The sequence below is a fragment of the Sminthopsis crassicaudata genome, chromosome 1, assembly GCF_048593235.1.
Source record: "Sminthopsis crassicaudata isolate SCR6 chromosome 1, ASM4859323v1, whole genome shotgun sequence".
Lineage (NCBI taxonomy): Eukaryota > Metazoa > Chordata > Mammalia > Dasyuromorphia > Dasyuridae > Sminthopsis > Sminthopsis crassicaudata.
The window spans coordinates 404,651,678-404,665,172 of record NC_133617.1 but is presented as its reverse complement, the minus strand read 5'-3'; the positions used below and the strand labels follow the sequence as shown (position 1 = coordinate 404,665,172).

General features: G+C 36.9%; 1 protein-coding gene across 4 annotated transcripts in view; it reads left to right on the top strand.

Annotated features, from left to right (window-relative positions):
* Positions 1-13,495, top strand: part of INVS (inversin) — a 271,870-nt gene that overhangs the window by 177,581 nt on the left and 80,794 nt on the right. For all 4 annotated transcript variants that reach the window (XM_074280074.1, XM_074280075.1, XM_074280072.1 and 1 more), the window contains one exon: positions 1,509-1,615. In XM_074280074.1, coding sequence (XP_074136175.1) covers positions 1,509-1,615 — 107 coding nt within the window. The remainder of the gene's footprint in view (positions 1-1,508; positions 1,616-13,495) is intronic.

Genomic DNA, 13,495 nt, shown 5'->3' with positions numbered 1-13,495 from the left:
TGATAAACATTCTGAGACAGAGAAGTTTAAAGATCAAGTTTTTCTTGAAGGCCAATCAGAAATGAAGATTTGGGGCTGTAGTAGAAATCAATACGGAAAAAATCCAAAACCCAACAAATTGTTTCAGATTTATATTTGACCAGAAATTTTAGAAACACATCAATCATATCAGATGAGGGAACATAATTGGATGTGATATTGTAAAATGAGTGTCTTAATGTTGTTCTTTCAAAAAATAGTGGAGTCACCTGACTTCTCAGAGCTCAGGCAACATATAAGTTGAAGGGAAGGTAGGTGTTTGCTCATTTGAGCAAATAGGTGATTCAATGAATAGAGCACAGGACTTAGAATCAGAAAGATCTGAATTCAAATCCAACTTCAGACATCTACTGGCTGTGTGACCCTGGACAAATCACTTAATCTCTGTCAAAATCTACTAGAAAAGGAAATGGCAAATACCTCTAGTATTTTACCAAGAAAACCTCTTAGATACTAATTTGGGACATGCTATAGTCTACAGCAAAGCTTCTTAAATTCAAGACCCCATGTTGGGTTTTGAAACTTAATGTGGGAATCACAAAATTATAATTTATTATCAGTAAATGTTTGACCAAAGGTCATATAAAATTTTCTCTGGCAAAAAGAGAACACAAGTGGAAAAGATTTAAAAAGCCCTCGTCTACAGGGTCAAAGAGTTAAGCCTGATTGAACCATCAGACAACAAATATCAAAGAGATACCAGATCCTGTTCCCATCCTCAGTCTCTGAGCTTATAGATTCTATAGGATTTATCTCCAACTTATAGTGACTTTGGGAAACTAGCTACCAAAACAAGTTTCAGGAGTTATGTAAGAAAATCAGTCTTTATTGTATCACCCTAGGATCTAAGAAGTATTACCCAGTCTGATTACCTATGTACTTTTTCCTCCAAAATTGACTCTGAAAATCTTTTAGCTGTTTAAACAAAATTGAAAGTGAGCTAATAATAAAGATTTGCCTTCATCAAAGGCTTTTTTAAAAGACTATACTTCAGATAAGGTAATTCTTCAATCATAAAATTAGGAAGACCTAAATTCAATTCCAGCCTCAAGTTTACTAGATTTGTGATGCTGTACATCATTTAATATCTGTCTGCCTCAGTTTCCTCAACTGTAAAATGGGAATAATAATAATAATACCTACTTCCCAAGATTGTTATGAGGATCAAATAAGATTATATTTGTAAAGTTCTTAGCATTTGGTTTCTATAGTAGGTGCTTAATAAATGTTTGTGTCCTTCCTTCCAATTGTATTAAAAACTCAAGTTCAAAAACAATCTTTCTGAGACTTGATTTCTTCCCTTCTCTTTTCCACCCTCCCTCACCCCAACTCCCAAGCATTTTTGCTATTTAAACTGAATATGCATGCAGATATCTGTCTTTTTAAGCTGGCATTATAATGTATTCTTTTAAAATCTGACACACTCTTCTTTTGCTTTACAAGTGTTTGCTTTTTGTTCTTGTTCACAGGGCAGAACAGCACTGCATTGGTCCTGTAACAATGGCTACCTTGATGCTATAAAACTGCTACTCAGTTTTGCAGCTTTTCCCAATCAGATGGAAAACAATGAAGAAAGGTAAATTTCTGTGAAAACTCACCACCCTGCTCAGTATACATTCTTGTTTTCTGGATGAAAAACAAACCCCAAAGACAAAACACATAGATTTCTATATTGTTGAACAGAAATTAATGAAATTAAAATCAGTGAAATGACACTGAAGATATCATGAATAAAGGGTGAATGAATGCTATACTCAGCTCTGCCTACACTGGCCAGTGAAAAGCACAAAATTTTTATAGTTTATCTAGTCCAACCCTCCTATTTTACAAATGAGGAAGTAAGGGATCCAGAATGTCTATCAGTTGTGAGTCAAGAACCAGCAGCAAGGAGACCATAGCCAGGCTAAGCTATAGGGTTGGGCCCATATAGAATAAGAAATGCAGATCAGAGGTAGGGTGAGGAAGCAGAACCAAGGTCAGGGTTTGAGGTTTTTAGGTTAAAATTGAGTGAAAATTATAATATAGGATCTAGTTAAATGGGTTAGTGAGCAATAAGGATGTGGTGCAGCCCTTAGGAAGGATGTAGCAATAAGCCCAAGGTCAGGCCACATCTTATTGAATAAGAAAGCTCAGGCCAAAGTGAAGATAAATATATATCTTTTCTTCTTTTTCTCTGCCTTACTCTCCAAGAGTAAGCTTCCTCTCCCATCCCTCTTCCCATCTACTTTTTAAGTTTACCAGGAAATAAAATGCATGGAATTGATTTAGTTGCATGGGGAAGATCACCCACATATTCTTCCTTATATAAGCCAGTGGCTCTATAACCCACAGTGATTAGAAAAAAAATAAAAATAGTCATTTATTAGGGAAGGAGAGAGTCTAAGAGGTCCAACATACAGCAGATATTTGAAACAGCAAATGAAAAATCCACCAATGCACCAGGTTGCCTGTATAGAACACACACACATTTCATTTGGACAATTAAGGCCACTGCAAAATAGTGATTGACAATTATATAGCAGTTTCCTTCCAAGATTTCTGTGAGGCAGGAAGTACAAGCTGTAAGTATTCCCAGTGTGCAGATGAGGAAACAAAAACTCAGAGGTTAGAAGGTTTTCTTGAGATCACACAACTAATAAGTTATAGAACCTAATCTGTTTGATTTCTCTCCTAGAGGAATTTGGCCGTAAGTGAAATTCACTTGATGCTCAAGAGTCTCAGGTTGAACAAGTAAAAGAGAAAAGGATAGGGCTTTTTTCTCTTTGAAGACAATAAAGAAGGAAAAGGGAATGAACCAGGCATAAAACTACAAGAGTAGCAATAGTTTAACATTTATAAAAAGACTTAAGATTTCATTGTCAAAGTACTTTCTGTCCAACAACCATACAAAGTAGGTAATTATGGTTATGATCCCATTTTACATATGAAGAAATTGATGCTTAAAAATGTTAACTAATTTGCCTGTGGTCACACACTTAGTGTCAGAGAAGGGATGGAGTTAAGGTAGCAACCTGAACCCAGGTGGTTTTCTTCTTCTGCAAGATAATTAACAACTCACTGTTTGCTTTTGTAAACTGTCTGAATGTCAGTTATATTGTTGATTAAAACAAGGACATGGTGAAAAATGTCTGATTGTGATTCAGGTCTTAGCTACTGATGGGGAATTCCTCAGCCCAGAGATTCTAAGATCATCCTTGAGATAATTCCTTCTACCTAGGCTTGACTGGAGGTCAATAAATCAAGAGGCAAGGCTAGAAGATCAAAAGTTTAATTAGCATCAGTTGATGGACAGCTGTCAGGTGGCTACAACTTTGTAGAACAGAGGGAGATACAAACACATATAGGATTTTACACAGTTTTAGAACAGGTGACAAAAGGGACCCATCAAATAAGGCTACTAGGCAACTTGCTTTATTTCAGAAGACAGGATGACATGATGTGAACGAGGAATGGAGAATGTCTTAACTTTGGAATAACCTTTGTGTTGTCAAGATCTGGTCAGTTCCAAATGGGCTATTTCCCTGGAGTCTCATCACATCATTAAAATGTCTAGCATGACCCAAGGGCTAGGTCTAATATAGCAGAGGCTTTCTTTTGAGATGTGCGTTAAAATTGATTATTGTTCTGGTCCCTCTGACCACCTCACTCCCCCAACACACACACATACACACACACACACACACACACACACACACACACACACACACACATACACACAAGCATGCATACTTCTAAGTCAGTATAAAAAGTTTAGAAGTAACTAATGTAAGGGATAATAGCATAAGATACTATTGCAAAGGGGAATCTGAAAGCCATATACAAACATCCCAAAGATCAAAGAAGCATAACTTAAATTGTATTATAATTTATATTGTATATATATATATATATATATATATATATTATATATTATATATTAACCAATATTTACATTCTGGTAACATGGATGCCATCCATATAGACACTGCTATCAGAGCCTTTTGGTCCTGAAATTTAAGTCCCAGACTAATTTCAGACCTCTGTAGAAAAGACCAGCAGATTGCCAATTTTGAGAAGATGTGGACATGTGAACTCTAAAATCTTAGTGACAACTTTGAGATGATTTGAATATCTTAATAAATAAGCCCAAGATGACACGGATTAGAGTGAGTCTATTTCCTTTCCCCCAAAATAACCCTATAAAAATGAGCTCTCAAACCACTGCTCCTCTCCCTAGTATTCTTCCATCTCCACAGGGTTCATTCTGTCAAGTGCTCCCAACTCGAATTCATGGCTATAAGAGTAATATTTTCCCCTGCCATCCTCCTCCTCATAGTCCTGCCTTCCTTCACTATTCCCTCCTGTCCTCACATCATCTGCCTCTGAAGAAGCTCAAAAGAAATGTGAGATTACAAATTTAGAAAATCCACCTCAAATGTTCACATGGACTATTTATGCCCAACCTGTGATAGGGCATTCTGAGTTATATGGGTCTCATGAGCCATGGTGAGATACTCTGAACCTGACTCTAAACACTGATATCATTTTGGTCCTCTCCAAGGACAAAAGACAACAATCAACTAACTGCTGCTTTGTCTCTGCACTTTCCTGTAGTTTATTAAAGAATGATTACACCCCTGTTTCCTTCTGCCATCATGAACTTTCCCACAGATTACCCACAAAACTGGACATGACTTTATGTAATTTCATAAATTATCAAGTCAAGATGAAATCATACTGAAAATCTGTCTTTATGAAATCCAACATGCTACATTTCTTTGATCTCTAAGGCTACAATTTCTAGGGGAATGTTTTCTCCCAACTCACAAAATACAGATTTTATACGTTTCCTCCATACTACCACACATACCGGGGCAGTTAAGTGTCACAGTGAGTGCTGGGCTTGAAGTCAGAAAAACTCATTTTCCTGGGTTCAGATTTGGCCTCAGATCTGTAAGGTTGGGCAAGTGATTTAACACTGCCTCAGTTTCCTCATCTGTAAAATGAGATGGAGGAAAAAAATGGCAAACCACTTTAGTGTCTTTGCCAAGAAAATGCTAAATAGGGTCGTGAAGAGTCAGGTACAACTGAAATGACTGAAGTTAGTCATGGAATCTCAGAGCTAGGAATGACAATCTGATTTCACAAATAAAGAAAACAACCCATAGAAGATAAGGGATTTTTCCAAAGGCAGGCAATTCTGACTTGAATCAAGGCAGATTACCACCCTGCTCCCCCGCTCCTTGGAAAAAGGTAGTGTGCCTCAATTGCGAGGAAAGTTCTCAAGCAGCAGAAGAAAAAAAGTCCCCTTGCTTATCCTTGCAAACCTATAGTTATAAAATTCAAATGGCAGCCTCCCAGCTCCATTTAACGTTCCATCGTGTGCATCCCAAGATGTGTGGTTTTCAGTGATCTGGCTTTGCTTTTATTCTTCCTGACATTTCAGTTTAGGCACTCTTTATCATCCCATCCACCAATTCCTATATGGCAAGTCCAATTGTGTCTCCCCTTCTTGTCTTTATCTGCTTTGCATCCTTCCTGGTTACCATCAAGGAGGTCTTAATTTTACCTTCTCATGCATTGACACTAACCATTTCATTTGATGGACTTTGTAGGCTTCATTTTTGTCTGCTACTTCTGGCTTTCAGTCAATAAATGCCTGACAGCCACACTCTGATACCAGGGATAATATTCACTGTGCTTGAATGTTGCTGAATTGAATTTGGGATGAAGACAGACTCCATGACGATAATCACAGTGTGGTCAATTGCTGAATGCACTTCAATTCTATCTTACTTCTCTACGGGGCTTCTTTGTTCTATAGTAGCAAAATAAACCCCAAACTTCACCTCCTTGCTTCTGTTTTCCATAGACTGAGATGATTGCTATTCTTTAGAAACAAAATTTGGCCAAGTTAAGCTCTATAAGCAGAAGTAACACCAACTAGTTTATGTTTAACCATACAAGGTGTTCTGAAAGCCTAAAATTGTACTATGACTTTTGGAGCACATGGCATGTGGAACCCTATGGGTAATTAAATTTGCATTATTTTTTGTTTAGTCATTTTCCAATGGTATCCAACTCTCCATCACCCCATTTGGGGTTTTCTTGGCAGAGATGTCATTTCCTTCTCCAGATCATCCTACAAATGAGAAAACTGAGGCAAACAGGATTAAGTGACTTGCCCAGGATCACACAGCTAGGAAGTGGCTCAGACTGAATTTGAATTCAGAAAGATGAGTGTTTCTGACTCTAGAACTGATGCTCCTTCCACTATATCAGAACCCACATTTATATTGTACATAAAAATTAAATTATTAAAACGTTAATCCGGTTCCTTATTTCAGGTTTTGTTTTGCTTTTTAGTTTGGTCCAGATATGTGATTTATTGGTGAGTAACTTCTTGAGGTGGAAACTCCTTTTAACTATGCTCTTAATAATTTACAGGTTTAGAGAAGTACATGGATGACTAAGAAGTTGTGATTTATCCTAGGGAGACACAACTAGTATGTGTCAGAGACAGGATTAGGACTCAAGTCTTTCTGGCTTCAAGATTCAAAAGGATCCCTAAAAAAGGATCATAGAGTTTAGAACGAGAAGGGATGCTAGTCATTGAGTCAAACTCTCCAATTTTACAAATAAGGAAAAAGACTAAAAGAGAGTAAGTGACAAGGGCAGCTAGGTGGCGCAGTGGATAGAGCACCAGTCCTGAAGTCGGGAGAACTCTAAGTTCAAATCTTTTTTTTTTTTTTTTTTTTTTTTTTTTTTATTTTATAATTATAACATTTTTTGACTGTACATATGCATGGGTAATTTTTTACAACATTATCCCTTGCACTTACTTCTATTCAGATTTTTTCCCTTCCTCCCCCAACCCCCTCCCCCTGATGGCAAGCAGTCTTATATATGTTAAATATATTACAGTATAATTTAGATACAATATATGTGTGTAGAACCGAATTTTTTTGTTGCACAGGAAGAATTGGATTCAGAAGGTAAAAATAACAGTTTACATTCATTTCCCAGTCCTTTTCTGGATGTAGCTGGTTCTGTCCATCATTAATCAATTGGAATTGGATTAGCTCTTCTCTATGTTGAAGAAATCCACTTCCATCAGCATACATCCTCATACAGTATCATTGTTGAAGTGTATAATGATCTTCTGGTTCTGCTCGTTTCACTCAGCATCAGTTGATGTAAGTCTCTCCAAGCCTCTCTGTATTTCTCCTGTTGGTCATTTCTTATAGAACAGTAATATTCCATAACATTCATATACCATAGTTTACCCAACCATTCTCCAATTGATGGACATCCATTCATCTTCCAGCTTCTAGCCACTATGAAAAGGGCTGCCACAAACATTTTGGCACATACAGGTCCCTTTCCCTTTTTTAGTATTTTCTTGGGATATAAGCCCAGTAGTAGCACTGCTGGGTCAAAGGGTATGCACATTTTGATAACTTTTTGGGCATAATTCCAGATTGCTCTCCAGAATGGTTGGATTCTTTCACAACTCCACCAACAATGCATCAGTGTCCCAGTTTTCCCACAGCCCCTCCAACATTCATCGTTATTTGTTCCTGTCATTTTAGCCAATCTGACAGGTGTGTAATGATACCTCAGAGTTGTCTTAATTTGCATTTCTCTGATCAATAGTGATTTGGAACACTCTTTCATATGAGTGGAAATAGTTTTAATTTCATCATCTGAAAATTGTCTGTTCATATCCTTTGACCATTTATCAATTGGAGAATGGCTTGATTTCTTATAAATTAAAGTCAATTCTCTGTATATTTTGGAGATGAGGCCTTTATCAGAACCTTTAACTGTAAAAATTTTTTCCCAATTTGTTACTTCCCTTCTAATCTTGTTTGCATTAGTTTTGTTTGTGCAGAAACTTTTTAATTTGGTGTAATCAAAATGCTCTATTTTGTGATCAATAATGGTCTCTAATTCTCCCTTGGACACAAACTCCTTCCTCCTCCACAAGTCTGAGAGGTAAACCATCCCATGTTCCTCCAATTTATTTATGATTTCGTTCTTTATGCCTAAATCTTGGATCCATTTTGATCTAATCTTAGTATGTGGTGTTAAATGTGGGTCCATGCCTAGTTTCTGCCATACTAATTTCCAGTTTTCCCAGCAGTTTTTGTCAAATAATGAATTCTTATCCCAAAATTTGGGATCTTTGGGTTTGTCAAAGATTAGATTGCTATTTTTATTCACTATCTTGTCCTGTGAACCTAACCTATGCCACTGATCAACTAGTCTATTTCTTAGCCAATACCAAATGGTTTTGGTGACTGTTGCTTTATAATATAGCTTTAAATCAGGTACACTTAGACCACCTTCCTCTGACGTTTTTTTCATTAGTTCCCTTGCAATTCTCGACCTTTTATTCTTCCATATGAATTTTGTTGTTATTTTTTCTAGGTCATTAAAATAGTTTCTTGGGAGTCTGATTGGTATAGCACTAAATAAATAGATTAGTTTGGGGAGTATTGTCATCTTTATTATATTCGCTCGGCCTATCCAAGAACATTGAATGTCTTTCCAATTATTTAAATCTGACTTTATTTTTGTGGCAAGTGTTTTGTAATTTTGCTCATATAATTCCTGACTCTCCTTTGGTAGATATATTCCCAAATATTTGATACTATCGACTGTTATTTTGAATGGAATTTCTCTTTGTATCTCTTGCTGTTGGATTGTGTTGGTAATGTATAAAAATCCTGAGGATTTATGTGGATTTATTTTGTATCCTGCGACTTTGCTAAAATTCTGAATTATTTCTAATAGCTTTTTAGCAGAGTCTTTGGGGTTCTCTAAGTATACCATCATGTCATCTGCGAAAAGTGACAATTTGATTTCTTCATTTCCTACTCTAATTCCTTGGATCTCTTTCTCGGCTCTTATTGCCAAGGCTAGAGTTTCTAGTACTATATTGAATAGTAATGGTGATAGTGGGCAACCTTGTTTCACTCCTGATCTTACAGGGAAAGGTTCTAGTTTATCACCATTACATATGATGTTTACTGAAGGTTTTAAATATATGCTCCTTATTATTTTAAGGAATAGTCCATTTATTCCTATACTCTCAAGCGTTTTTAGTAGGAATGGATGTTGGATTTTATCAAATGCCTTTTCTGCATCTATTGAGATGATCATATGGTTTTTATTAATTTGATTATTAATATGGTCAATTATACTAATAGTTTTCCTAATATTAAACCATCCCTGCATTCCTGGTATAAATCCCACTTGGTCATAGTGTATTATCCTGGGGATGATTTTCTGAAGTCTATTTGCTAATATCTTATTTAAGATTTTAGCATCAATATTCATTAAGGAAATTGGTCTATAGTTTTCTTTCTCAGTTTTCGATCTACCTGGTTTAGGTATCAGTACCATGTCTGTGTCATAGAAGGAATTTGGTAGGACTCCTTCAATCCCTATTTTTTCAAATAGTTTACATAGCATTGGAGTTAGTTGTTCTTTAAATGTTTGGTAGAATTCACCTGTAAATCCATCTGGTCCTGGGGACTTTTTCTTAGGAAGTTGGTTAATAGCTTGGTCTATTTCTTTTTCTGAGATGGGACTATTTAAACTACTTACTTCTTCCTCTGTTAATCTGGGTAAGCTATATTTTTGAAGGTATTCTTCCATTTCATTTAAGTTATCGAATTTATCGGCATAAAGTTGAGCAAAGTAGCTCCTAACTATTGTTCTAATTTCCTCTTCATTAGTCTAAGTTCAAATCTGACCTCAGACTAGCCAACTAGCTGTATGATCCTGGGTAAGTCATTTAAACCCCAATTGCCTCCCTTCGAAATGCAAAATACAAGAGAGAAAGACAGAAACTTGTTCAGAGTCACATAGCCAATAACTGAGGCAGGATTTGAACTCACAACTGGGGTTAAGTGACTTACCCAGGGTCACACAGCTAGGAAGTGTTAAGTGTCTGAGACCAAATTTGAATTCAGGTCTTCCTGACATCAGGACTCTATCCATTGCCCACCTAGCTGCCCCTTGAACTCATATCTTGCTCACTTTTCTGTCCGCTAAACCACTTAGCTTCTTCTACATTTTTATTTGCATGCTTATTTTAAAATGCAGTTCATTTTTCACGTGAAACTAGTAATAAGCAACACTAACAAACAAATGGGAAGTAGTAATACTAGTAGCAATAGCATTAGTAGTAGTAGTAATAACTGTAAAAATAACAGTAGTAGTAGCAATAGTAATAATACTAGTAACAAGAGTAGTAGCAATAGCAGTAATGCTAATAGCAATAGCAGCCACAGTAGTAGTAATACTAGTTGCAATAGAAATAGTAACAACACTACTAGTAATACTAGTAGCCATAATAGTGTAACAGCATTAATAGTACTAATAGCAGCTGCAGCAGCAGTAGTAGTAGCAGCAGTAATACTAATAGCAATAGTAGCAGCAGTAGTAGCAATAGTAACACTAATAATATTAGCAGCAATAGCAGTAGCAGTACTAATAGTAGTAGTAGTAGTAGTAGTAGTACCAGTAACAATAGTAGTAGTAGCAGCAGCAGTAGTAATAGCAGTAATAGTAGTAACAGCAGCAGCAGTAGTTAACATTAGTAGCAATAGCAATAGCAGAACTAACAGCAGTAGTAATAGTAGTAGCAGTAAGAGAAGCAATAGCAGTAAGAGAAGCAGCAGCAGTACTAATTGTAATGTTCTTCTCTAAAATATAATCTTTTCTGGGAGCAGGTTTCTTGGGGGGCTTCTGGAAGCAGCCTTAGTTTCAGTTCAGAGCAATCACCCCAAATGCAGCCAGGTATTAAAAGTCCAAATCCTTTATTGTCTCCTTCAAAGTCTTGTCTCCTTCACTTGGGGCTTGGCTAGTTTTCTGGAGGCCTTCCAGATCTTGGTTTCAGTATTCTCCAGAGGACAGCTACTACTTCTCTGTCTTCCTTCATTCTGCCTGACTGCCTTCTCTGGCTTCTGAAGCTCCTCCACTGAATCCTGGATCTGAATCTCCCGAAGTGCATCCTGGTTGAGGCTCCTAGCTTATATATGCTCTCTTAAAGGTATGAATCTTGTGGAACTCTAATAAATATTAAGTACATCTAGAGAACTGTTAAGCAACATGTTAAACAACCATTGTCTCTATCAATTCCACTGACTTAGCACCCCATAAGAATTCTAACAAGTAATAGTAGTAGTCGTACTAGTAGCAGCAGTAGTAATAGCAGTAATACTAGTAGCACTAGCAGTAACAAAAGTAGCAGCAGCAGTAGTAATACTAATAGTAATAGCAGCAGCAATACTAGTAGCAGTAGCAGTAGTAGTAATAGCAATAATATTAGTAATAGTAACAGCAGCAGCAGTAGTAATACTAATAACAGTAACAGAAGCAGCAGCAGCAAGAATACTAATAGCAATAGCAGCAGCAGTAGCAACAGCAGCAGTAGTAATACTAGTAGCACTAGCAATAACAGAAATAGCAGTAGTAATAGTATTAGTAGCAGCAGCAGCAGTAGTAGTAATAGCACTGATACTAGTAGCAGTAGCAGCAGCAGCAGTAGTAGTAGTAGTAGCAACTGACATTTAGATAGTGCTTTAGGGTTTATCAAGCACTTTATGGATTTTATATCTCATTTGATCCTTTCACCTCTGTGAGATAATTTACAAATAAAGAAACTGAGGCTAAGTGATTAAGTGACTTGTCCAGAATCTGTCTTAGTCAGGACTTGAACTCAGATCTGATCCAATGTCTGATTCCCTATCTGAAAATACATTTTATAGCCTTTTAGTCATGACAGCAGATAAGATCGTGTATGTAACGTGCTTTGAAAACCTTAAAGTACTATAGAAAGAAGGAAGAGGAAGAAAATGAAGAAATGTATCACAGGGAGAGCAAAATGTTTGGGGTTTTTTTCCCTCCTGGATTAATCTCCTGGATTTGAAAAATGCAGTCTGAGATAAATAATGCTTTATCCCGAGAGAACCCAGGATTCAAGGAGTTAAGTAAAGTCTAAAGAATTGATTGAGGCCTTATTTTTCTTTCATACACATGAGAAAGGGTTAAATAGGAGGCAGAACTTTCCCAGGAGAAATAAGGAGAGATTTGAGACAAGGTCGGAAGGGGTTAACTGAAGATTATCTCTACACCTATATAAAAATAGCTATCTTTGTTATTGCTTTCCACACTAATTCCTCGGCAAATAAAAGTTTAACCCTTGAATTGGCTCAGTCTAATTAAAAGAAGAAGAATTTTTATCTATTCCTGTGTCAATAAAACATCGGAACATCTGGGCAAAAAAAAAAAAGAACATCCCAGTAGCGAAACAAGAAGTGGCAGCAGAGAAAACACAGAGACTATCATTCAAATAGCTTTTATAGGATGAGGCATATTTTCCACAGGGTGTCCTGGAGATCAGCTGTGGGATATTTGGGGTCATTTCTTGACATGGAAAATTGTAAGTAGGATCCAGGGAGAGTAATAAGCAAGGGATTCATTAAATCAAGCAAACCACCTGGTTGAAGAGAACTTTTGTCTGACATTTGATGCTCTCTGTAAGTCTAGCTCTTTGATTAAGAGTGCTGTCACAGATGCCAAGAGGAGAGAGACTATCTAAGAGTCACAGTGTAGAAGAGCCCACTTTTGCCCTGCACCTTTGCCATGAGTTATGTGGCCTGAGCACTTCTCATGGAAAAAATGGAGTTGACTCTGTAGCAATCTTAAGATCAAAATTCCCTTGTAGGAAATCACCACCCCTGGGTGTATTGCAGTAAGCCTAGAAGACAATAATAGGTCCCTGTGGCAGCTTAGGGCTCATTAATGAGAGATAATCTTTTTACCTCAAGTACTTTTCCCTTCTATGGGGACCACAGGGTAGTGGTTTGGATTTAGCAGACTAGATAGACTTCCCTTGAAGACTGAAAAGTTCCTACAATTGAATGTAGTCCACATAGTCCCAGAACTTGGGGCTCTGAGCCACAGGTTACATTAAAAAATTCTAGAATCATTTTTCTGATGGTCTTTGCTGACTCTAAGTGGCCTTTTCTGCCTTCTTTAATTCCTCTCTTCCATTCTTCCCCAAAATAAGTCTAGAGGGAAAATAAAATGTAAGAAAGCGGTGTGAGTTAGCAGACTATGCCACCCACCTTTCCTGAACCATGTATAGTTTTGACTCTGAGTCAGATATAATAAGAAATTTAAACCAGAAGCTCAGAATCAAGGAATTCACAGTGTGTCATATAGATTTTTGCAATTTGAATGTCGGGGATAGGCAGAGAGTTCCATTGATGGTGATAGCTAGATCCCTATTATTGGGAATAATTGATCTCCAAGTGGTATCATTATTCCAATTTGAACTGCACATTCCCATTGGGCTGGAACCAATTACCATATTTTGCATAAATTGGAATAGTGCGAATTTGAATACATTCAAGTACATCAGGGGATTGATTATTCTCACTAATTTAGACCTAACTAT